Raw genomic sequence first — 26,298 nt, forward strand, 5'->3', positions numbered from 1 at the left:
ATGTTAGTTTAGATGAAACTCATAGTTTCTAGGGCTCCTATCCATCTAGGATGAGCAATTTCCTACTAAGGCTGGTAGGGAATGATAATGTTCTGATAGGTAAGTTGGGATAGGGGATACAAAAAGAATTTTCTATGGTTAATTACAAGTGTTACGTAATGTGAAGAATGTGCTGGTAGGAGTCAATCGTAAAGTTAGAATTCTCGAAGTAATGAAACTAGTAATCAAGATAAGACTAAGAAAAAAAAAGTTGATGATGGGATGGACATCCTTAAAGGAAAAGGTGTAAGGATGAGATAGGACTAAGATTAAGGAATAAGTACAACATGTTGAAAAGATATCAACAATAGCAGGAATAGGAAAAGAAAGTGGATAAGATCCAAAGGACAGGAAGAAAGCTCGGTAGAGCTAGTTATAATGATGAGTATAAGAAGGAATAGGTATGCTAGGAACACACTAAGAGATGTTTGAAACAAGTTATTATGAGATGATAGATTAAAGGAGTAGTAGAGCTTCGATCTGAGTGCCAATGTGTCAGAAGTAGGCCACATACTAAGAAGCTTTAGGAAGAAGTCTAGATATTTCCATTCTAGAGAAAGAGTGGGAAACGATAAAGTTGCATTAACTAGGTTGTCAAGGAATACAAATACATTTGTCCTATAAGAGAAGAGACCTAGTTCACTTTTCAATATTGATAAGTGGTGTAGGGTACGCTTGACACTTGGTGTCACACCTTACCCCTCTGTAAGGCATAACATGATCCTGTAGACTATCTAATGAACTACCGAACTTCACCTACCTAGAACTCATTAAGTACCCTACAAGGGATTTTAAAATAATTTTTCTTACATTTTGGAAGTGGTGAGCATTTTGGTAGGAATTAAAATCATTTATTCAAAGTTTAAATACTAGTAAAAATTTTTGTCCATTTTAATTTTTCTATAAATTTTATAAAAATTTTGACAGAGTCTCGTTTGTATTTGGAGAAAATAGTTCTTCAAATACCTGAGAAAAACACTTCCAAAAATTTTTCACAACTCCCAACCACCAATTAATTTCAAGTCAACTCAATTTAATCCACTTCAAAAATAATTCCACAATCCAATCAAAGTTTATCATCTCAAAATATTTAATAACTTCATTCACAGTGCATAATGTATGAAATTCACAAACTACAAATATTAATTTATAAAAAGAAGTTTCAAAAATAATATTATTACAATTTATTATACAACTGCTCACTTTACATTGATACTTATGAAATTACAGTATTTACATCAAAATAACTACAAGGGTATAAAATAATACCCATACAAAAAAGGTCAATGAAGTCTTCAATATCGATAGCAGCTCACTCTGCTGCTTTCTCCTTGCCCTTATCTGCAACAGCAAAACAAGCTATCGCTGAGTATAAAAATACTCAGTGGTGCACAATAAAAATTTGAAATACAATACATAAATCATTCATTGCCAAAACACAATTTAAATATTTCTCAATCACATTTCACAAATTATCAAAGCTCATAATAACACAATTTAGTCAAATAATTTAAGAACACAGTGTTGCCAATTCATACACAACTTAAGCCATGACACAAAATTTCCGATCAATGCCTCGTTGTACACCACGACAAAGAAATCTACAACCCCACTAATCGAAATCAATGAGGAAGGTGGCTAGCTAGCTAATGAGTACCCATCCGATCTACAACCTCAACTGGTAAACCAGAGAGAGAGGAAAATAATCGATCTCACCCCATAAATGGAGGAGGAATAATAAGGTACTGTTATGCTAAGTGTGAATCAAAAATCAATTTCAAACATTTTATTCAAATGATTCATGAGAAATCTAATAACTTTCCAAAGTCATAATTTCATTCACAAGGTGGCAACACAATTCATAATTAACTTCAAATTTTCATAAATCACACTAAATCAATTTTTTTATGACAAAATGCTCAAATAAGGTTTATTGTGCACAAACCCAATGTGAGTCGCCTCAAGGCCTTGACTCAGTCTCTCAGAGCTTCCAAGTCTTTTTCAGTTGAAACACACAGTTTCACAGTGTTTCAGTACCATAACTTAGCATAAATCCAAAAATAAATTGAACTTCACTTATACTTAGCTCTAATGTGCTAAACTCGACATTCTTGAAATTTTTGTATTTCGAGTTACTATTCACTATACTATTCAAGTCAAATTGTTGATTTTCTAAGGCTTAATAGGTATGGAAATTCCAACTTAACCCACATACTACATTTTGGTCACTAAACTTGTTGGTTTTGATCATTTTCTCAACACTTAAGTCTTTTAGGCAAAATTGTCAATTTTCAGTTTTTGGTGTCTAGGTTGCACTGTTCCATTGGTCACTTTTCTGTTGGAATTTGGCAAAACTTCCTTCATAGAAAATGTTCCCTATTGTCTTAAGTTTATTCTCCTTTTTGAATCACTCCAATTGGAGTTTTGTAGCTCAAGTTATATCCAAATTATAGTTACTGTTCATGCTGTAAAATTTAGTTCTACAGATTTATTGATCCAAATTCGTTCAGCAATTTGATCAAGTTAAGTCCATAATTTGGTCTAATTTTCTTCATATGAAATGTTCTATTATGTCTTAGGTTTCCATCGGTTTAAGAATCATCTAAATCGGAGTTTTCTAGAGAGAGTTATAGCCATTGAAACTTTACTGTTCATATGGTAAATCTGCAGTTCTGCAGGTTCAGTGATTCAAATTTGCTCAGTAATTTGATTGGGTTAATGGCATAATTTGGGTTTGTGTTCTTCACAAAAGTTTTAGATTTATATGTCATCTAACCACTGGTAAAATTTCAGATCATTTTGACTGCCTAGCTCGAGTTATGACTAAATGAACAAACACTGTTCATTTAGTCAGTTTGTGCAGGGCAGCCTGCAATTTTTCAACTTTGGTCAATTTGTTCACTAAGTTTTAGTCACTTTTTGGGCATGCTTCCTAAATGAAAATTGTGTCATTTAGTGCCTATTTTCATCCCCAATTGGTCCCATATCAATTGGACTTGTAAAATTTTATTTTTGATCCTTCAAAGTTGACTTGGTCATGCTGCAGCAGCATGACTACACTCCCTCCGAATTTGACTTTAATTCCAACACTTCTAACACACTTAATTAGGTCACAAATGACCATTTCTCACTTCACATCAGGTCAAAGACACCATTTACAAGTTTTTCACATTTTTTGTCTCTAAACCCTAATGTCCAAAACCCTAAGTTTATCCAATCTTCACAATTCATGTAATCTAAATATACAATTCACATATATAACATCTATTCACCAAGATTTCATGTTTAACCTAACTAAATACCATCAAAACCTTAGGGTTCCATGGCTGCCACATTCTCACTCCCATTATTCAAGCATAGTTTTATTTATTTCTAATGAAATTTCATCACATTTAAACTTAAATTCATGCATTTGATAAAAATCTAAGCTTAAAGTTACACTTACCTCAATTTGTGAATTTCCCTAATTCTTCAATTCTTCACTTTCCTCTTCCTTTTTGTTCACAAGATGCTTGTCAAGATCCAAGAACAAGATTTACTTAAAGGAGTTAGGGAGTTTATAAAATAAAATCAAGCTTTGAAAGCTTGAGATGGGTGTTAATGGTGGAAAGGAAATGAAAGAATTGAGAGAGAAAGGGGTGACGGGAAAAATGGAAGAAGAAGAAGTAAAAATGTTTTTTTTTGTGTTTCTTTATTTTGGATATTTATCTCTTAATTGACTTAGTCAAATTATCTAGTAAATAAAAATTATTTATGACTTCATATTTGATGTCACCATGATGATGTCATTAACTTTTTAACTTTTCTTTTTCTTCTTTTTTTTTTCTATTTATTTTTCTATTAGTTCTTTAATTTAATTTCTAACTCTGAAATTTTCTTTTCTCCAATTTTATTTGACAGTTATGTCAAGAGTCAGCTCTCGGGGTCAATTGACCAAATTGCCCCTCGTCGGTTCAACCCGGTTTGCAAATAATTTAATATTTCTTTCGACTCCCTAACCTAATTATTTGACTGGCTTAACAGTTCTTTTTTGTGATTTTCTTTTTTTCACTGTGTTCGTAATGGTCCTAAGGACCGCAGTGTCACATTTTATGGTTCGAAATTTGAGTTTAAAATGATTTGTGATCGTTCAGAAAGGTCACCCATCATTTGTGACTCTCGGCTCGTTTAACTTCTTATGTTCTATTTTTCTTATTTATACTTAACTAATTGGCAATTACTAATTATTTTTGTTTATAGGTTATCTAGTTGTCTTAGATGTGGTTCTAATCTCCTTAATTGTCCAGAACGATACCGGTCACCGGAACAGTAAAATATACCAGGCTATACAAATAGGGGTGTTACACTTGGATGGAGCTCTACATAACTAGTTGCATAAGATGGACAAGAGCTGGTCTAAGGACCTTAGTAATGACACAAAAGAGATTGAAAATTTGAAGTATCATGGGAGTGAGAAGATTTATAGGTATTGACCATTGAGGTCATAAGACAAGTAAGGGTTTTGACCGAGATATATATGATAGGTGCTACAGGAAAGCATTTCATATGATACTATAGGGTAAGGAATGAGGACTGAAGTCACCAAGAGACACATTAGGGCGTAATAAAAGTGAGGTAAGCACCAAAGTTGATTAAAGTTATCAGATATCAAGTCGAGAGTAGTAGAGTTGACAAAAAAAAAAGAAAGGTAAATGAGTAGTCAGATGTGATGTTTTAGACTCAGAAGGAGGATGATAGCTGGCATACTATGACAGGGGCAGATAGACATAAAAATTTTTAACCATCCATGCAGATCCAAGGTGCAAAGATGTAAAATTTATAATGGGTGACCGTGTTCTTTAAGGTTTTTCCTATAAAAAGGGTTATAAGATTTGGAAAGAAAAGGCAAATTGGCACTCCGTTATATAGGACCTTTTAAGATCATGGACAGAGTGGGAGCAATTGCCTATCAGTTAGAGTTGCCACCAAACCTTTCTCATATCCACCTAGTATTCCACATTTTCATGCTTAGAAAGTATGTTCCCTATCCTTCTCATGTGCTGCGACCAGACACAATGGAGTTAAATGAGAATTTGATATTTAAGGAGCAACCTATAGCCATAGTGGACTACCAAGTGAGGTAGGTAAGATCAAAATAGATCCCTATGGTTAAGGTTTTGTGGAGGAGCCAGTCAGTGGAAGAGTGCACCTAGGAGTCAGAGCGGGACATGCATAGCAAGTACCCTTATTTATTCAATGTTTAATTTTATACTTTATTTTGCCTTGTGTAAAAATTCGAGGACGAATTTTCTGTAAGGGGGGAAGAATGTAACACCCTTAAGTTTTAAATTTATTATTTTATGGGTAAATATTAATATTTTATTTTATTTAAATTTTAGAAAATTATTTGAAATTTTTTGAATTTAGAAATCAGGTTCGATTTTCTGAAAATATAAAACTTTGATAATTTTTAAAAATTAATTGAAAGACCACATGATAAAACTAAAAATATATTTGGACTCTACGAATTTTTTTGAGTTTTCTAGAATTTTTTCAAAATTTTTGGGCCTCATTTTCGGTTCTAAGGCAGAGTAAAAAAAATTCAAAAATTTGTATCCTGAATCAGATCGATCGAATCGAACCGAACCTGATCGGACCGATCGAATTGGACCGGTAATTTCTGTTTCTTCTTCCTTTCGCGCACGTGCCCGACACTCCCTCTCTCTCTCTCTCTCTCTCTCTCTCCTGTTTTCTCTCTCCTCTCTCCTCCTCTAGCCACTTCGCCGTCGCCGCCCCAGCTTTCCTAGCTCACCGGCGTGCCGCCCCAGCCCGTCCCCCTCGCTGGTCGTCGCCTAAGGCGTCAGAAAAATGTGCCTGAAGATGCCCCAATGCGCAAGGCGTTGTTCCGCCTTCCCGGCTAAAATTTGGCCACCGATCGGACTGGGTCTTGTGTCAAAACTCTTCTACACCTCGAGAGCTTTCCATAGACACCAAGAACACCAAAATCCGTCAAGTAGGTTTGCCTAATTTTTGTCCACAAAGTTTTAGCCCATTTCGATTTTTGGGCTAAATTTCTCCCAAATCGTGAACCCCACGAGAAAACCGAGAGTACCGGAGTGCTCCACTCATCGAGAACTTCGTGGTAATACCAATTTTAAAATTTTCTGACACTGTTTTTCGATGGGTCCTACAAAACTTTGTAGTGTTTTTCCGAGTACTAAATGAGTTTAGAAAATTTCGTAAAAATTATATACTAACCCCCATGTTGTGGGCTTCGTGTAGGTACCTTTAATTCGTAGAAATTCAACGGTTGCCTGAATCTGTAAATATCGGGCCGAACAGACAGGCTACGGAAAAAATCTTAAAACTGGGTCGAGAATTTAGCTACCCCACCATTGTCTAACGTCCCGAGCACGTTCCCGAGGTTGAAATCGGCGTAGGTAAACTCGAACTCTATATTACTAAATTTTTGCCTTATACTGAGTTAGAATAAAATTTATAAAATATTCATGGATGTCGCAAGGTATTTTGCGGTCGCCTGGACGAACACTCACCGAAGTGGAAAAGAGTGAGGAGTCGCCACTTTAATTTTGAGGGAAATTAAAGAAAACCATTTGTGAAAATAAATTAAAATGAAACCACTTCGAAAACAGAGATTCTAGGTTCGGGGTCCGTATACGGGCGGGAAAGGTGTTAGGCACCCCGCTTTGTTCCTCTATGAGGGCAAACAGATTTAACATTATGCTCTTTACAAGTTAAAATCGATAGTTAGGGGGTTTAGAATGAAGATGTTAATCCCTTTGATAAAAGGGAATATTTAATTTTTCATTGTTTCGGGTTACCCAAATACATAAGTACATGAGACGACCCTTAGTGAGTTGGTGTTGCATATCAGTTTTTGTTTAGGGGGTTACTTTGCATATTGTGCTATTTTAGTTTGGATTTGAGAAAATCCGGGTAAAGGCTTTTCCCGATCTCTGGGGATAATTTATTTAAAGTTTGAAGGAAGGATCTCAGATAAGAACTCTCCTTCGATCTCCACATATTTATTAAAATTTTGGTTGAGAATCGGATAAGAACTCTCCTCCGATCTCTTTTTAATATTTCCTAAAATTTGATTGAGAATCGGATAAGAACTCTCCTCTGATCTCTTTTAATATTTATTAAAATTTTAATTGAGAATCGGATAAGAACTCTCCTTCGATCTCTTTATTTATTAAAATTTTGGTTGAGAATTGGATAAGAACTCTCTTCCGATCTTTTTTAATATTTATTAAAATTTTGGTTGAGACTCGGATAAGAACTCTCCTTTCATCTCTTTTAATATTTATTAAAAATTTTGATTGAAGATAGGATAAGAACTCTCCTCCGATCTCTTTAAATGTTCATTAAAATTTTTTATTGAGAATCAGATAAGAACTCTTCTCCGATCTCTTTAAATGTTTATTAAAATTTTTTATTGAGAATCGGATAAGAACTTTCTTCCGATCTCTTTAAATGTTTATTAAAAATTTTGATTGAGAATCGGTTAAGAACTCTTCTCTGATCTCTTGAGATTTAATTGCGATCGTATATCGTAAAGACCTTAGACTAAAGGTTCTGGCATCCGCAGATGCTGAGAACCCGAATAAGTTTTTTCTTAACCCGTTGGTACCTTATAACTAGGTAGGGGATACGGACTGAATTTTTACTGATCTCCTATGTGGTTGCCTTACCAATACCTTTTGACAGGCAACATTCAATCTCTTCCGCTTACTAGTCTGGGATCCGATCTTACCTCGGTCCCCCACTATACCAGGCTATCTCCAGAACGTGTTTAGTAGTTCGACTTCATAATTTTTCCTCCGATTTATTTTCCAAACTTTAATTATTTTAAGAAAACTCTCATGTTAAGATATAGCTACCAACGTTTTATCAAACTACCTACATGTTACCCATAACCAGAACGCCTATATTATGAGCTAATAAAGACTAAGAACAAATAAATAGCATGAACTGATGTATCAAAAGATAAACTCAAGAGAATAACCACCTACGTAGGAGCTTTTTAATATAAGATAAACTTGACGAAAATTACGAGCATGAAAATAAAAAAAATAAAAACAAACACTGGATAGGGCAACGGTTCAGACACTCACCTGTAGGGAGTTGAACCTATTGAACTAACTATGGAGTCACGAATGTTGTAGAGTTGCATGCTAATAGTCTGGGGACTAATGCTTGCTTTGAAATGAAGAATACCAAGTTAGAGTGTAGTCGAGCCGGAATGACTATAACCAGGTTCGAATGAGATTGAGCTTGGAAAATAAAAGTGGATATAAAAGTGATGACAACGGAACTGAAACTAAGAGGGGGGGAGGGTTATCACAGAGCAATGAACAAACTGAAAATAAAGAGTTCCAGTGTCCAATACTCCTTCAGAGAAAATACTTTATAAAAGTGGTTTCTGAAGTTCTTTTCTATGTTGAAAGATTAAAAATAGCAGAGTAGCAAAACTGAATCGATTTTCAGAGCCTTTCCACTATAATCACCACCCTCCTTTTTTTCAACAGTTTTCATGCAGGTATTTATAGGAAACAGGTGCTGTCAATGAAGGGTCAGGATTTTCTTTGAGGGAGATGGAAGGTTTGGATTTTAAAGGACATGATCTGATGCTTGGGAATTAAAGAGAATCAAAATGAACGGCTGAGATCCTTTTCAAAATAGTTATCCTTTCTCTTTTCTAATCTGACGGCTCAAAATTTTCTTGTCAAGAGCGATCCGAGGGCTGGGAATAAAAAGCGCCGGTCTTGTCGTCTTCTTCTTTGATTTAAGGGCTCAGAACTTGTCCTTACAAGTAAGATCAACGGTGGAGATCGAGATGTACAGGACTGCCATGACACGTCCTGGCACCTATCAGTAATGTGGGCGATTCTGCAAAGGAGGCGTGCGGTGGAGATTTGATCTCGTCTGCAACGCTTTAACTACCTCGGCTCTGATTATGACGACAGTTATTGGAAGTTGTCTTATTCTCTCCTTGCTTTTCGATCTCCCATTCCTTCTGACCTTCCTAATACGATCTTTTTCCGATCTCTCATGCTAGCCCCCCTCTCCCGATCTCTCCCATTCCTGAGTCTTCTCCTTTATCCAGGCCAATTCAGTCAAAGCATTTATTCTTTTGGTTTCCGAGGCGTCCGCTTCGTTTTCTGCTAGCAATAAATGCTCAGACCTTCTCTATATATACCTTTAATGGGAAATCCTTCCGCATTTCATTTTCTCCTCTTTCTTTCTCACTTTTCCTGTTATAGTCGCTCCGGCCACAATCCGGCCATGGTAGCTGTTTTTGATCTTTTTTCGACTGTTCCCTTTGTTTATCGACTGAAAATTTACGACCTCGGTGATCAGAAAATCACGATGGCCACCTCTGATGAAAGAGAGAGAACCGGATTAATTTACCGATCCAGATCGAGAATGTCGATCGTATTGATCTCGAGTCGGTTGATCGATCTAATTGGCGAACCGATTTTGGGCGAGAAGACTGCTAATTTCCCTCTTATCATTGGTGACTGCCCTTCAAAGTTCACTTGGCTCCTCACCACATCGGGTGTCCCGACTGTGGCTCGGTTTCGAGCGATAACATTGACAATGACCTCTCTTATCCTCATGAGAGTCATAGTCACCCCATCTGAGCTGTACATCTATCCGATATCGATGGCTAGTTTCCTGATCAAACACGTCTCTTGATTCAGCCATGAAACTAGGCTTTGACATAGGTCTTTACTAGGTAGGATGTACCGCTGATCTCTAGAGATCGCCCAAATGATGTAATCTGACTTTTAATGTAATCCGATCTTTAGAGATCGCCCAAATAATGTGATCTGACCTTTAATGTAATCCGATCTCTTGAAATCGCCCAAATAATATAATCCGACCTTTTGGAAATGAAATCTTATTTTGACAATTATCATTTTATTATTATTGCATTGGTTATTTTTTCGATCTCTGATGTGCTTATCTGATCCGATTCCTAACTGAATAGCCCTTAGCCAATCTGTGATTCTAAACATCTACCTTAATCTGCCAGTCTTTAACTAGCCGATCTCTCCTTATTTAATTATGGAGTTTCCGGAATATTCGTGAGACGTGTCAGAAAAAGCTGGTGAATCCCGTTAACCGATGTGCCGCTTAGGGCACTGTGAGCATTAAATGCTCAGACTGGTATAAATAGGGGATGAGTCAGCTAGTTGCTCTCTTATGTCATTTTCAGCATCTCGTGAGCGATTCCAAAATTCTCTCATTTTTTCAAGTTCTTTCGACACCGATCACACTCTGGTAAGGGTTTTGATCTTTCTTTTAGTTAAATTTTCTCTTTTCTTTGAAAATGAGCGGTGCCGAGGGTCAGAGAGCAGCGAGCCCCCCTTCCGTTCATGTCTCGTGGTCGTCATATGAAGTTGAGGTGGTCGGACCAAGTGAGCGATCTGAACCTCCTACATCGAACGCATCCCTCAGGGAGAGAAAACCTTCCCGTGGATGAGTTACCGTCAATCCTTCAAGAAACCGATCTGCAAACGTTTAGCCAAGAATATAACCTTCGGCCCAATTCATACGAACTTATCAGGTGTCATGGTGACCTCCGAGCCGATCACTTCTTCGAAGAAAATGATATGATCATGGTATACGAAGAGCAATTAAAAGCCGGGCTGCGGTTTCCCCTTGATGACTTCTTCAAGGAAGTTCTGAAATTCCATCAAGTATGTATAGCCCAAGTACATCCGAACTCATGGCGGATCCTAGTAGCCTTCAGAGGCCTCTGCCGAGCTAAGGGACTCACTCCAACAGTGAAGGTGTTCGCCGAGCTACATAGGCTAACTCGTCGAAAGGACGATGAGTATTGGTTCTTTCAGGCGAAGCCGCATTGCGGCCTTTTTACCAATCTGCCTTCCTCACTGAAGAATTGGAAGAATCGCTTCTTTATTCTGAGGAGCAAGATTCCGAACGGTTTTGAGGGTTTCCCACGTAGCTGGCTGCATCTGGGCCCTTCACTTTCGAATCGCATCACCCTGAATAGGGAAGAGGGCATAATGGTGATGGAGTTGAAAGATCAGGCGGCGACTCAGAAGTTCTCCTATTTAGATGCGGTGACGGCCGAGCTGCATCATTGGACAATGCAGCTGATTACCGGCGAAGAACGCGGGCTTCAGCTCTCTGACCTCGGCCTCGGTACTTTCTATATCTCTGATCTTTGGGCCTTAGCGAACTCACTGACTTTTTCTTTGTGCAGGCATGGCGAGCGGTGAGGCTTCCAAGGAGAGCCGAAAGCGAAAGAGAGAGGTTTCCAGAAAAGTGCGAGAGATGAAGCGCGCCGAGGCCTCTTAGATGCCAAGGCACGATCCAGGGGAGATGCAGGGAGGTTCGTCCCGACCCTCGGGACAGCCGATCCCTGAAGTAGAAGTGGTTCGGTCTCCTCCTCGACAAGAAGAGTCGCCACCACCTCCTCCAGTTGCTTCAAGTGCGGAAGGGGGTCCTTCCCAACCCACTTCGAGGACACTCTCCCGCGGCGCTCAGGTCTTAATTCACTCATTGGAGAAGAACCGAACTATTCGAGAGAATCCGAGTTTGGCTAAGGTTTTGGGGGCCTCCATCTGCCTTCAGGAAGATCAGAATAGGCTGACCCCGAACAATCTCGATGATATCCTGACCCAGACTATGAGCCTGAGCTTGGAGAGTTTGGTGAACCAACATATCGTCCGGGAAAAGGCTCATCATTTAAAGCAGGAGATCCAAAAGGTGGGTCAGGAAGCGGCTTCTGCCCGAGCTCAACTTTCATTCGCCTGAGAATATATAGCTGAAATTGAGGGGCGGATGAAATTCTATGAGGATAAATTGGCTGAGCAGGCTCATGTTCTTGAAGAAGCTCAGGCACTCCGAGCTGCTGATGTCGCTAGCCTCACTGCAGAACTTAGAGTGAAAGAAGAAGGGGCAGTGATGAGGGAGGCCGGTGCTTATGTGAACGCCCACGGGGACCTTTTGGCCGAGCTCAAGAAGCGTTATCCCGAGGAGGACTTTTCCTGGATGGTGGACCTGGCTCCCCAAGACGAAGAGGATAGCGAGGAGGAGGCTGAGGGTGATAGAGAGGGTGAACAAAATGTAGAACAGGCTGGGGGTGATCCTCTAGCCGAATGACTTGTATTTTTATTTTGAAATGAAACGAAGTTCTTTCTTTTGTTCAATGACTTGATGAGATCGGAACGAATCTAAATTGTACAAGCGCCTGACTGTCTGAACCAATTAGAACATCAAACTGAAAAGTGATTATTAATCCAAGTATAAGAGATCGAAAAAACATTGTAAGCATGAGATCGGCTGAAAACGAACACCGAACGGGACTTAAGCTTATTAAAATTGGAAACCTGATTTGAACACTTAAGATCGGAAGCATCATTAAACCGGATTAAAACCTTAACTTTATTAAACGATTATCCATAAAATTTTAAAATGGAGATCGAAAATAAAACTGGATGGCACGAAGACCTAATGTTGGTTTGATTTCGTTTGACGAGAGATCGAAAATGTGATTAACTGGCCAAGAGACTTAATAATTGGTTTAAGAGATCGGTAGGGATTTGAGCGATTCGGAAACTTGGTATTGGTTCGGTTTCTTTAGAGAGAGATCAGAAATGTGATCGTCTGGCAAGGAGACTTAGTGTCGGTTTAGATCCCTATGAAGAGAGATCGAAAACGAATGGAGACTTGGTAATGCGGATAGATTTCAAAGTTTATTGATTTCGAGGATCGACCAAAATATGGTGTCGACAATGGATGGTAAGAAAATTATGATTCCTATTGCAATAGTCTTATAATATTGTTAAGGACCGCGGGGCAGGTTTATAGAATTTTTAAAGTTAGTTTGGATAGTTTTTGAAAAATATTAGTTTTGAAGTCTTATAATTGAGTTGTCTAATGTTGTGATTATTGCTTGGTTTTGAGGGCCCAGGAGGGGCCATATAATGATGATGAGATATGGGTTGAGCTTAGAAGTGTTATTTGAATCATTTTGCAGGTTGGGTAGGTCATAGGTATAGGGGAGCCTCTGCCGGATTTTCAGCACAACTTAGGGTATTTTTGGTCTTTTCTAAACTTGTATTGAGTCAAATATATTAAATAATTATAATAAAATTGTCAGGTGAGCCGGGACAGTCTTTCTCCTCCGTCCAGCCGCCGCAGTGACCTCGGTTCAAGTTTGTGAGTAAAATATTAATTTTAATTATAATTTCGATATTATTATATATTCAAGCATGCCCATGGATCACTTATAAATATGTATCTATGTAGTTAAATACTAGACACGTTTTATATTGCATTCTTAATTGTTGAAGTGTCATGGATGTTATTTGTGGTAATTTGGAGCAGTGTGTGTGCGTGGCGTGCATGTGGTGTGGTATTGGATATGGACAGGATGGATAGACACGGCTTGAGAGACACTCGCTGGGACCCCGCATTTGGTTTATTAAGCGAAAGTCCGGCTTGAGAGACACTCGCTGGCAAAGGTTGGATTAAGAGGGCTGTATAGGGGATCAGCTCTCATATATATATATTGTTTGACAGTGTTAGGTGTGTGAGTGCTCCAAATTGCCTTTTTGCTAATTGTGATATGAATTACATGAAAAATTTATGAGGATGTTGCATATCACTCTACAGGATGTATTAGTTTTAGATAGCTATAGAGATTATGATTAAAATTGGTATTTTACTCTCTGAGTCAAATACTCACTCCTATTTATCTATTTTTCCAGGCTACAGGAGGATTATTTGTTGTGGCTAACCTGCTCTTCTTCTTTGCAGGTCCATTGATAGTATTTAATATATTTTGTATAATTGAGTTAAAAACTCCGCCTAAGTAGTTTGCGCTTAGCCAGTCCCAAGCCCGGATAAAGGAGGAGGGTTGCGGTAGGTGACAACCAACGTAAAAATTTCGTCACACCCTATGATATGAATTCAAATGATATAAACGTTGGGGCGTCCTCTACTAACAACGCGCTACATCGGAGCCCGGGTGTAGTGATAAATATGCAAGGGTGTAGGGCATTCACCGAAAGCGACGCGCCATGCCGGCGCCCGGGTGTGGTGTTAAGTGAGCAAGGGTTCCCACATCATGGACGGGTGTGGGTAAAGAAGTTAGTCCATAGGACAGATAATAGAACAAATAGTGGAACAGAACACAAGATAGATATAGAAAACAATAGAAGATATCATAGAAGGAGACCAATTAGGAAGGAGCAGGATAGGAGGAGGATCAGGGTTGGTACTTGGAATGTTGGATCACTTACAGGAAAATTGATGGAGCTTGTGGATACCTTGGAAAGGAGAAGGGTGAATATTGCTTGCATTCAGGAGACTAAATGGGTAGGAGAGAAAAGTAAGGAAGTGGGTAATTCAGGGTACAAACTGTGGTTTACCGGAAAGGAGAGAAATGAGAACGGAGTGGGTATAATCATAGACAGAACATTGAAAGACGCAGTAGTAGCTGTGAAAAGAGTAGGAGATAGAATTATACTAGTAAAGCTAGTACTAGAAGGAGAAACAATAAATATAGTTAGTGCTTATGCCCCACAAATAGGACTAGACAGTGAGAGTAAACAAAGGTTTTGGGAAGATATGGATGATTTAATGCAAAGCATACCGAATGAAGAGAATGTTTTCATTGGTGGAGATTTGAATGGACATGTAGGAAGTGATAGGCAAGGTTATGAGAATGTTCATAGAGGTTTTGGTTTTGTGATCAAAATGAGGAGGAAAAAGCATCCTGGATTTTGCTATGGCATACGACCTAATACTAGCAAATACCTACTTTATAAAAAGAGAGTCACATTTAGTGACTTTCAAAAGTGGGCAACATAGAAGCCAAATCGACTTCCTCTTAATAGGAAGACAAATAGAGCTCTATGCAAGGATTGTAAGGTCATTCCAGGAGAGGCTTTAACAAGTCAACATAGGTTGGTGGTCTTGGATGTCAAGTTTAGGAACAATTCAAGTAAGGTTAGAAGAAATAGTGTAGCTCGAACAAAGTGGTGGGAGTTCAAAGGAGTAAAGCAAGTGAAGTTCAAAAATGAGCTTCTCGAGTCCGAAGTATGGAAGCTAGATATGGAGGCCAATGATATGTGGATACAGATGGCATCAAAGATTAGAGAAGTAGCTAGAAAAGTACTTGGAGAGTCTAAAGGACATGGACCACCCTCAAAAGAGAGATGGTGGTGGAATGAGGAAGTACAAAAGGCAGTGAAGAGAAAGAGGAAATGATATAAGAAATTACCTAAGTGTGATAATAATGAGACATATGAATAGTACAAGATAGCAAAAAAAGAGATAAAAAAAAGCAGTTAGTCAGGCAAGAGCACAGGCCTTTGAAAAGTTATATAAGAAACTTGAAACTAAAGAAGGGGAGAAAGATATTTATAGATTAGCAAGGAGGAGAGAAAAGAAATGTCAAGATCTCAATCAAGTTAGGTGCATTAAGGATAAAGAAGGAAAAGTGTTGGTAAAAGATGAGGACATTAAAGAAAGATGGAGAAATTATTTTAATGATCTCTTTAATAATAGTCAAAATGGTAATAGCGTGAATATAGATTATAGAACAATAGAAAAGAATGTAAATTATACGGAAGGATTCGATCTTTAGAAGTAAAGGAAGCACTTAAGAGAATGAAAGTGGGTAAAGCACATGGACAGATGAAATACCAATTGAAGTGTGAAAGTATTTGGGAGATATGGGAGTGGCATGGTTAACTAAATTATTTAATAAGATTCTAAACCCAAAGAAAATGCATGATGAATGGAGGAAGAGTATTTTAGTACTTATTTTTAAAAATAAGGGAGACATACAGAGTTGCTCAAACTATAGGGGAATTAAACTCATGAGCCATACTATGAAGTTGTGGGAGAGAGTTGTGGAGCATCGACTACGTCATGATACTTCTATCTCTCTCAATCAATTTGGTTTCATGCCCAGTCGTTCAACTATGGAAGCGATCTTTCTCATTAGAAGCTTGATGGAGAAATATAGAGATGTGAAGAAAGATCTACACATGGTTTTATTGATTTGGAGAAGGCTTATGATAGTGTTCCAAGAGAGGTCTTATGGAATGTGTTAGAACAAAAGAGGGTATCTATTAGGTACATACAAGTATTGAAAGATATGTATGAAGGAGCAACTACTATTGTGCGCACAGTGGGAGGGGACACAAGTGATTTTCCGATCTCAATTGGATTACACCAAGGATCAGCCATAAGCCCTTACCTTTTTACATTAGTTTTAGATGAACTGACGAAACATATACAAGAGAGTATTCCTTGGTGCATGATGTTTGCGGATGATATTGTTCTGATAGATGAGACACGAGAAGGAGTCAATAGGAAGCTAGAACTTTGGAGAAGTACTCTAGAGTCAAAGGGTTTTAAGTTAAGTAGAACGAAGACAGAATACATGCATTGCAAGTTCAGTGAAGGCGAAGGGTGATAGGGAAGGAGTTAGTTTGAATGGAGTGGTACTGTCCCAAAGTAATCACTTTAAATATCTAGGCTCAGTCCTTCAAGTAGATGGGGGATGTGAGGAGGATGTTAGTCATAGGATTAAAGCCGGATGGTTGAAGTGGAGACGTGCCACGGGAGTTTTATGTGATCGTAAGATTCCCAATAAATTAAAAGGAAAATTTTACCGTACAGCCATACGACCGGCTATGTTATATGGTAGTGAGTGTTGGGCACTGAAAGAGTCATATGCATCTAAGATAAGAGTTGCAGATATGAGAATGTTAAGGTGGATGAGTGGCCATACTAGACTAGATAAAGTCCGTAATGAGAGTATTAGAGAAAAGGTAGGAGTGGTGCCAATTGAAGATAAGTTGAGAGAAGGGAGATTGAGGTGGTTTGGTCATGTGAAGCGTAGACATACGGAGGCTCCAGTTAGACAAGTAGAGCACATTAGGTTAGAGGATAGAAAGAAAAAAAGGGGTAGACCTAAATTAACTTGGAGGAGAGTAGTACAACATGACTTAGAAGCATTAAACATTTCTGAGGATTTAACCCAAAATCGTTCAGAGTGGAAAAAGTGAATCCATATAACCGACCCCAAATTTTTGGGATAAAGGCTTAGTTGAGTTGAGTTGAGTTGTTGAGTTAAATTTTTAGACTCCATATGTGTTAGAAGCACTTATTTTATTTGGGCCTGTATTATAAAAATTATGTTAGACCTGTATGATTATTAACTGTATGCATGATGGGATTGGATGAGGGAGCTGAGCTCCCCAATTTCTTATATATTGTGTTTATAAGTCGGGCGAGTCAAAAACTCCCTGTTAAATTGTCCATTTTATAGCTGGACTCTGTCCGGTTGAATTCTTGAAATTAGGCTTAAATGGGCCTTAGAGTTGGGTTAAGGAACAGTTAGGCTTACTACGAACCTCGGGGGCTTTAGGCGGGCCTAGATCCTAGTGCCAGTCCGGCCCATAGGTTGGGTCGTGACAGTTAGATTCAAATTTTTACTCTTTTAATCTTTTTTATTGAAAAAATAATGATATTCATTTTGCATGTAATTATTTTTTATGCATGTAATTATTTTTTTAAAACTTTAATGTTTAAAAAAATCCAAGCCAAACATTATTTATGACATAAGAAAATATCTTATGTACCATTGATTTTCTTTTCCTTTCAAATAATTTAAGGATATGGTGCTGAAGTGGTTTGTGATGGTATCTAGCATTAGAATGTTAGGTAAGATATAATATTGGAAAATAAGAGAAGATCCAATAATGGAGGATGATGCAAACAACAAGCATTCAACCAAAGCATAGGCTTTGAAGATGATCTTGGCTAATTAATTTATAAGCAGCCAAAGAGCAGGCATTTATACATTTTATTTTTCAAGTTCAGATATTATTATGAGTTCCATGATTTTCATGGAAAAATAAGATTTCAAAGAAACTAGAAGATTTTTTTTGTTAGTTATTTGTTTGGTAATATTGCCGGGACGGACCGACAAAGGGTACACTTTCATTTATTCAAGGTGGTCATGTGGCCTGAGTGACATGAACATTGCAGCATACCGTCGAAGCAGATTCTCAATGTTCCCATTTAACACTACAGGAAGCACTAGACCTCTAGTTCTCATTCTGTATCGTCGCCAAGCAAATTGTATGTTCACAGCTGCCCATGTTCGCCAATTAGATGAGTTATATCTCAATGTTCGCTTGAGTCTTTGGCTAGCAAACGTGTACCTGAAGTGATCAGTGATATACCTGAGATGGTTTGCATCAAGACCAAATGCTTCTGTTGAATCCAGACAATAAAACGTTGCAGATGAGGCTGGAAGTCGGTCTATAAATGGACGGCGAAGGCACCAGGAGAGCAATTCATCACCTAAGAAGCCTCCAGGCTCAAGCACACTTGTGGCTACCATGCCTTTACTAAGTCCTTGGCTACGCTTCACACGTCCACGCACTATAAAATACATCCTTGGCACAGGATCTCCTTCTCTAATTATCTGTCTCACAGGGAAGATCAAGATGTTAAACAAATTCAGTATAGTTCATCGATAAGTAACAAAATCCCTCGTGAACTGTGATTTCGCACCTTTTCGCCTTTGCTGTAGATAAGGGGCTTGACCCGATCACAAATGTTGTCAAGAATAAGATCATCCAAATTGTGAAACAGAGGTGCCTGAGCAACAGAAATTGCGATTAGAACATATTAATAAGATTTCTGTCATGTAGATCACATATTTTTCATCGACATTCTTCACAAGCTCATTGGGAGATAGTTCAGTTAATTACCTTTCTGATGAGGTCTACGCAGAGATGGCGCTTGATATCTCTTCGGAGGCCCTCAGGCAACTCTTCCATCCACTTAATCTCATCTTCTCCTCCCATGACTGCCCATCTCTGATTTTCAAAATGCCGAACTCTTCGTCTTAAATCAGGTGGCAATTGTCTTCTACTCATCCACCATTCTATGTCTCGACGCTTCAGCTGCATGTTTTTGTTTTTTGCCAAGATCACAGACAAAAATACCTATAAAACAATAGCAAGTTATCAACTCCTTATTTTTGAAATGTGCTTCTATGTCAATGTAAAATTAAACAAGGAAACTTTATCACCTGGATGTTCCCAACCATTAAAGTGAAGAGAGTAAAGCCAAACAGCACAATGAATATACTGAACACGACTTCTATCAAGTTACTTGTTGGATCGAGCGCATTGCCGAAAGAGCTGTCATAAAAGCAAGATATCAAAAGAAAGAAAAAAAAAAAAAAAAAACAGATGAGATGATGTAAAGCAAGTTCAAAATATATTACCTGAGATTCAACAGGCCCCAAAATATGGGATAAAGTACCCTGACTGCAAGTGAATTGCTGGTAACAACTAGAAGCCCCTCTGTGTAGATCCCATGATTGAATGGTCCTTCATCATCCAAGCACAATGGTTTTGCAATCATTTTTGAGTTATTGCCACATTGGTTTCCAAATTTATCTTCAGGATACATAAATTGATAACAAACATCCATTGAGCATGACAAAGAGAGGTTGCAGTTGCTATTTCTTTCGCACTGTTCCTTGAGGCATGACATTACATGCTGAGTAGCAAGCACATACCAGCATCCTCCAATAACCTGCATCAAGCAGGTTGTTACTGTACTGAAAATGAACCGATTATAAGTATTTATTAACGGCTAAAAGGAAAAAATTAAGTAGACTAACATGAGAGGCAATCAGGTAGGCAATGAGATTAAGGCCAAAACCCCACCAAATGGTGCCAAAAATGTAGCCTGTGACCTTTCGCATTCTGCTCATCAAGCAAAAGCTATGGTAGAGCTTAGGGAGGAATTGAAACAAGAAGGTTAGCAATACTATTGTTAATACCAGCTCAATCTTCTCCTGTACCACCAATTTTGGCACCAACAACCAAAATATTGCCTGCCAACGAAAGAAACCAGAAGAGTGAACCAACTTGTTAACAATAACATTGACATCAAACTATTAAGCTTGGTGTTAAAAAAGAAGAGCGTCCAGCCACTGCTGTAGATGCCCAATGCTCAAGTGCTTACACGGTCCAGAAAATCAAGAGCTCAATTCTTGAGAATCTCCTCTTTAAAATGTTTCCAAAATACTAATAATCAAGGTAATTACTAATATTCATGGCTTTTTTTTTTATTTTTCTAATCAACTTCTATAAAGAAGTCGTGACAACCGATCCAAACTAGCCCAATTTTAATTTAAAGAATCGAGGTTAAAATTTATAAAATAATATTTAATTTTTTAACATTTTACTAAACATATAATTAATTTTATAAGGGTTGAACCTTATTCTATTCAATTAAATGCACTCTTAATTTCAATTCGATTTGATATGATATCAAATCAAATTAAGATAATTTAATTTGATTGTTTGATGAATAAAAATTATATTTAATAACTTTAATTGAAATAATTTTTGAAATAAAATTAACATGTTTTAGTATGAAAAACTTTCATTTTTTTTAACTAAAGATATTTAACCACTTGAAAAGCTGAAATAACCATCTTCTGTATTTGAATGGACCAACCTGAGGAAATGGGAGTATGACAAAGGCATCCAACCAGAATCCCTTCAGCGACCTTACGTAATGGGAAGCGATGGCACGTGCGTCCCACACGAGTTTGCCACAGCCAAAAACAAGAGACTCCCTTGACACGTAGGCCAACCTGAATTGCAACCACAAATGCCAGAGGTGCACAGCGTCCAGGCACGTGCGAGCAACGGTAACGAAAGCCGCTACCCCATCGTCCACGTACAAACACGGGGCCCCACCTTTCCCTAATGATAAACTCAAGGCGTAAAAGAAAAGCGGATCAACAGCCAAAGATATTGCACGTGCTAACAAGAACACCCGGTTCCACCACTGGACCCACTGGCTACGTGGGTCCAGGATGGGCCCAAAAGGGCCAGTGAGAGCATGGGTCGGGTTAGACTTGGGTAAAGAAGCACGTATTGGAACGAGGGAAGAACCGGCGGAGGCTTGCCAATGGGGGTGGTGGGCAGTGGAGCTGTCACAGCTGGTGGAGTGGAAGACGGGGACGCCAACCTGGGTACAAGCATAACACTCGGTGGAGCCCAAAACGGCGTCGTAATTACCTCCATTGCAATGATCGGTAAGTTTGTTTGTGAGTCTTGCAAGATTGAGCCACCTGAGATGATAAAATGAGCATCAATGGATAGAAAACGAGCAATTAATTAATCGATTAGATAAATAAAAACAGGAGTCAAAAGTTGACCTGAAAGACGACATGATTGAATGAAGAGGAGAAGGAGGACGGATCACAAAGGGATTGTGTCTTGAAGTGCATGAAAGAGATGCAAATGTAATGGGTGACACTGTGACAGAGATGAGAGGAAGATTACAGAGAGTACAAAGATGGTGGGGTTGGTGTTCAGTGACGACGAACTAAAGAGTGAGAGTCATGTGAACTTTTTTCTTTCCTTTTTTTTTGCTTTCTGAATTATATGATCAGCTTTTGCAAGCAACTTTCGAAGTTTGATTCTGATACTTTGCTTTTCATTTCTCACCCCAAAATAGGCTTTTTCTTTTTGTTTCTTTTGGAAAATAAAAGTATTATTTGAACATGGATGATGCAATTTGGATTTTGTTTATATAATCTCAGATTTTTCTTTTTGTTGCTACTTTCACATTTGAAACTCTGTTCAAGAATCCCACTTTTCTTATAAGTAGAATTATCTCCTTGTTCTAACAACTATTTTTTTAATTGTAAAAAATAAGTTTTTTAAATATGACAGTCATAATATTTTAGTTCTGAAATCTAACATCAATCAGACTATTGACTGACGTCTTTTATTTAATTTAATCTTATGAGAAAGAATTTATCATCAAATTGAACAATCACCATTAATTTTTATTACACTTTTAAATAAATATAATATTTAATTATCATACCATACGTGAATTCAACCCACGGAAACAAAGACTATCGTACTAGGTTCACTGGGTTAACTAACTGCTAGGCTACCAGCTCTTGTTCTAACATTTCCCATTATGGCAGAGATGCATTTCATAATTAATAATGATAAGCCTAAGAAATTGATAAACACACTCTAACGAGAAATTCTAATACATTTTGCCCTCATCATATATATGTGAAATTTTTTATAAATTATAAAATATAAATTTCATATTTATTTTGATAAATCAATTTTAATATATCTAATAATTTTTCAACACAGTCAACTTAACTTTAAGAAATTAAGATTAATTTTAATTTTGTATACATGTTTCCCAATTTTTTTAAAGTTATATATAATAGAGGCCTAAAACTATTATTTAAACCCTCGTTTATAAAGGTTGAACTATTTTTTGACATGATGTCAAAGTTTCCCAGATAAAAATTTCAAAATTCAAATGGAATAGTTACTTGATAATATATTGTATAAAAAAAAATTTCTATTCCTAAACTCCTATATATAAGACAAATAATTAATAATTACACTTTGCTATTAGAATGTTTCAGCTGTGTATAGGTTTCTGCAATTTCCACCTTACATCTATCAAAATGATAAGCAACTCTGTGATTGTGGAAATATATACTTTTATTTTTAATATTTGAAATCACAAATTCTTTTTCATATATAATGAATAGTACTGAAAAATATATGATAAATTATAATAAAATGATTTAAAGACTTAAATATAATTAAAATATTAAATTTCACAAATTAAAATATGATAAAGAAATTTAAATAAAATGTACAGCATCACCAAATAATATATATATACTCAACCAAATTCCGAGAGATGTTAATAATTTACCCACCATGGCTGCGAAATTTAACATGGGCTGCTGCTTTTTTTGAACAGGAAGACAGGAACCAATTCTTTAAAACATAAACGACAACTCAAATCTCTCAAAATAAGAGCATGAAAATATGAAAAGGGAATGATATATTGCAGTGATGATTTGGTTAGTTTTGTTTACGAACTTGTCTATCTTAATATACATGATTAGCATGTATAATTACTTTGCAATGATTTTGGTAACCTCTAGAAGCTTAATTAATTGATTATAAATTTCTTTTCTTGCTGGCTAAAGATGAAAGAAAAAGAAATCAAACAATCTAAAAGATTATCCAAATTTAGACATACCAATATCCAATTACTCTACTATAAGGCATCCTTTTTGAAGCAGATATAGCTGTAGACCATATATATATCCAACCCCAGCAGCTGGTGGCTAGCTAGCTCTCCTGCAAACCTGATTTCAATCTCATCAGCTTCAATAGCAGATCATTAATTAAAAATGAAAAATATTCTAATTAAACATGTAATCAGAAACCGATGACAATCATCCTCCTGGTTATCTATTTTCTTCCTGCCACATGCGCTAAAACCAGCAATATTACCAGAACAGAAGAAAGACAAGACTTGGTGACTTTGCGGGTAATCACATTCACACGTTTCTTTTACCTTCCCGGCATATGCACACATCTTACATGAAATGACGGTTGGTTAATTTCTAGTAGTGTATGTACCTGAAGCTGCTGCTAGGGTTGCATATATACTATACTCCACTGAAAAATAAGAGCAAGCCCTCTACAATTTCTTTAACGAGAATTGAGAACCTTTAGCATTCGATCAACTTCTTGAAGCCGAAATAAAGATTGCATTACTGAAAACAAGCATATAAAATAATATATGGATTAATCTGAATATGCTTTCTGAGATTTTCGGCCCACCAGAGCGCCATAAGGTTGGAGATACGCCTTGGAAATCTGAAAATTGCCGGTTTCTTCCACTGTTTCTTCGTTCTTTCTCTTTCTTTCTCTTTTTCTTTTTGTATTATATCACCTAATAATGGTCCCCTCGCGGTATGCTAATTAGTAACATGGTTTAGGTTTATAACATGTGAATCAAGTTTGTTGGGATGATCAAGGGTTAATCTTGATTAACACGCTGCCTTAATCCATAATATATACACATCATCGTGTAACGAAAGATCGACAGAAAAAAAGAGAGTGAAAAACACAAGAATTATTAGGAAAATGAACAGCAAGCAAGCGAGTTTCTCATTTTGCTGCTCTTTGTAATATATATTCCAAAAGGATAGAAGTTTCTTTGCTCTTTCCTTTAATATTCTTATAAATATTCATTGTTTATTGGCAATTAATTGGTCACTGCTGGTTTTGCCAGAAATGAAAGTTCCTGGCTAGCTTGTTTGCTATGGTGATCCCCCAGAATATGTCCTTCTAGGATAAGCATGCCTGGCTAAAAGCGAAAGCTATACGTATGCTTTGATTTTTCGAGTAATAATTAATAGATAAGATTCGGATGCATATTCATTCTCTTGTACATACATATAAATGAGTTTTTATAACACGTGAAGAAACAGGTGTGTTAATAAGCGGAGGGAGGGGGCCGGGGTGGCGAGCGGCCGGTGGGTGTACTGCGTTTCATCTTCTTGAATCTGTCAGCTTCTGATACCTACCTTTTTTTTTTTTTTAATCTCCCTCGCCCTCATTATGCACTGCTTGGCCAAAAAATTATTCCACCAAATCTTGAAGAAAAATATCATCTTCTTGTGGATGAAAGACAACCAAAAAGTGAAACAAATACACTCATACATCTATATTATTATAATTAATTTGCTGAAATTGATGGGATACATGCATATATAATATTTGTGTGGAAGGCGACCTGCATCTAGTACACGTCGGATCTTGATGTGTTCCTTTATCTCTTTGAACGTAAGAGGAAGGTTCCTCGAGGACTCGGAGGCAACTGTGCTGCAAATCCATGATTAACAAGAATCCAAGATAAAGAATAGTGGCTGTGGATGGAATCAAGACTTTTTAAAAAAATGTAAATTTGGAAAAGCATATGTCAAGTGCAATGGGTCCTAGGGAATGTGTTGGATTATTCTTGGACAATAAAGTATTTGTTCGAAGCTTTTAGAATTCGATATCAATTTTTTAAGAAAGATAAGCATATAATGCATAGGATAAATAATTAATCATAAGGAAAGATAATATAAAAAAATACTCAAATAATATTATAGAAATAGGATTTTTTAATTAAATACTCGCCTATAAAATAATACTTCATCCTTTACAGAAAAATTGACTCTCTTTATAATATAGAGTATAAGTCTTATATAATTATGAAAAATACTACATATACACCGAATACACTTAATAAGCTCTCACTCAGATTTATCTAAAAGTTTTACATTTATTTATACTCATCTATCTTGTATACTTAATCATATTTCTTCGTATAGATCTTTTACTCATGATTCGCATATGCTTGCCAATCATGTCTTCAATCACAATTTTAACCACAAAACTAAGAAAATAATCTGGACTCCATTTTGCACATAAAATCACTTTCTAATAGCAAATTTAGCTTTTCAAACTCTCGAATATTGTTATACTTTAATCTTCTCAAATTTAGCAAATTTCTTCTCAACTTTACTAATTTTTGAAAATCTTCTTTACTTAGCTTCTCTCTTGGAAAATCTTCATTCCCTTCTTTCTTTTTTCAATGGGTTGTCTTTTTTCTCACAAACTTCTCTTTTTTCACTTCACTTCCACCTCTAATTCCCAAAATTAAGTCAGTAATACAATATAAAATAATTACCTAAAAAAATTACCCTTAATTAAAGAATATACTCCACCATAAACTATTTTCTATAGTATGCTATTATTTACTTTCCCTATAAATATGGCTAGGTAAGAGTTTAAAGAGGTTCCTTGTCCTCTCTTCCTCTTCCTCTATTCTCTTTTTACCCTACCGTTATCAAAGAATACTACTTGATGCTGTCGTGAGCTTCAAGAGTCCAGTTCTATTGCCACGTAGACTTGTAAAACAAAGAAAGAGTAAGGTTGGCAGCCAGCCACTTCGACGCTCAAACTAGCAATATTGATCTCAAAGATAAAATGATAGAACAGAATAGTTTTGATATTTATTTGGGTAGAATGTGTGTGTACCTGCTCCTTGATTCTTCTTTGATATTTATAGGCTTTTAGGAAAAAACAGTTGTTGCCTTCATTATGGAAATAATCTTAAATCTAACAAACCGAGAATGCCTGCAAAAAATCTGACTATATCCTTATTTGATTCTTCTGTTCAGTATAGGTTTTGCTCAACTTGTTTTAATCAAGCGATGATGTTGCTTCCTTCATTATTGCCCGGTCTAGGCCTAGACTTAATTATCTCTTCTTTGGTTTGAGACTGCTCGGTTTAGATGGTTAAGCAATCTCTCACTCG

At 37.0% G+C, this 26,298-nt stretch overlaps 1 protein-coding gene across 6 annotated transcripts; it reads right to left on the reverse strand.

Moving 5' to 3' along the window:
• Positions 1-17,802: 17,802 nt before the first annotated feature.
• Positions 17,803-24,594, reverse strand: LOC110666187 (cyclic nucleotide-gated ion channel 2). Of its 6 annotated transcripts, none has more exons than XM_021826602.2 (10): positions 23,565-24,594; positions 23,179-23,287; positions 20,590-21,211; positions 19,745-19,960; positions 19,343-19,656; positions 19,145-19,256; positions 18,822-19,058; positions 18,622-18,708; positions 18,288-18,532; positions 17,803-18,195 (listed from the first exon to the last, which is right to left on the reverse strand). In XM_021826602.2, exons 2-10 carry the CDS (start codon positions 23,205-23,207, stop codon positions 18,150-18,152), a joined length of 1,908 nt encoding a protein of 635 aa, XP_021682294.2. In that variant the 5' UTR covers positions 23,208-23,287; positions 23,565-24,594; the 3' UTR covers positions 17,803-18,149. The 6 variants fall into 6 exon arrangements, with proteins under 6 accessions (XP_021682294.2, XP_021682292.2, XP_021682289.2 ...); XM_021826600.2 differs by adding an exon at positions 21,299-21,398 and having other exon boundaries at positions 17,803-18,532; positions 23,565-24,588; XM_021826597.2 differs by having other exon boundaries at positions 17,803-18,532; positions 23,179-23,279; positions 23,565-24,589.
• Positions 24,595-26,298: the final 1,704 nt, after the last annotated feature.

The sequence above is a fragment of the Hevea brasiliensis genome, chromosome 16 (assembly GCF_030052815.1).
Source record: "Hevea brasiliensis isolate MT/VB/25A 57/8 chromosome 16, ASM3005281v1, whole genome shotgun sequence".
Taxonomy (NCBI): Eukaryota; Viridiplantae; Streptophyta; class Magnoliopsida; order Malpighiales; family Euphorbiaceae; genus Hevea; species Hevea brasiliensis.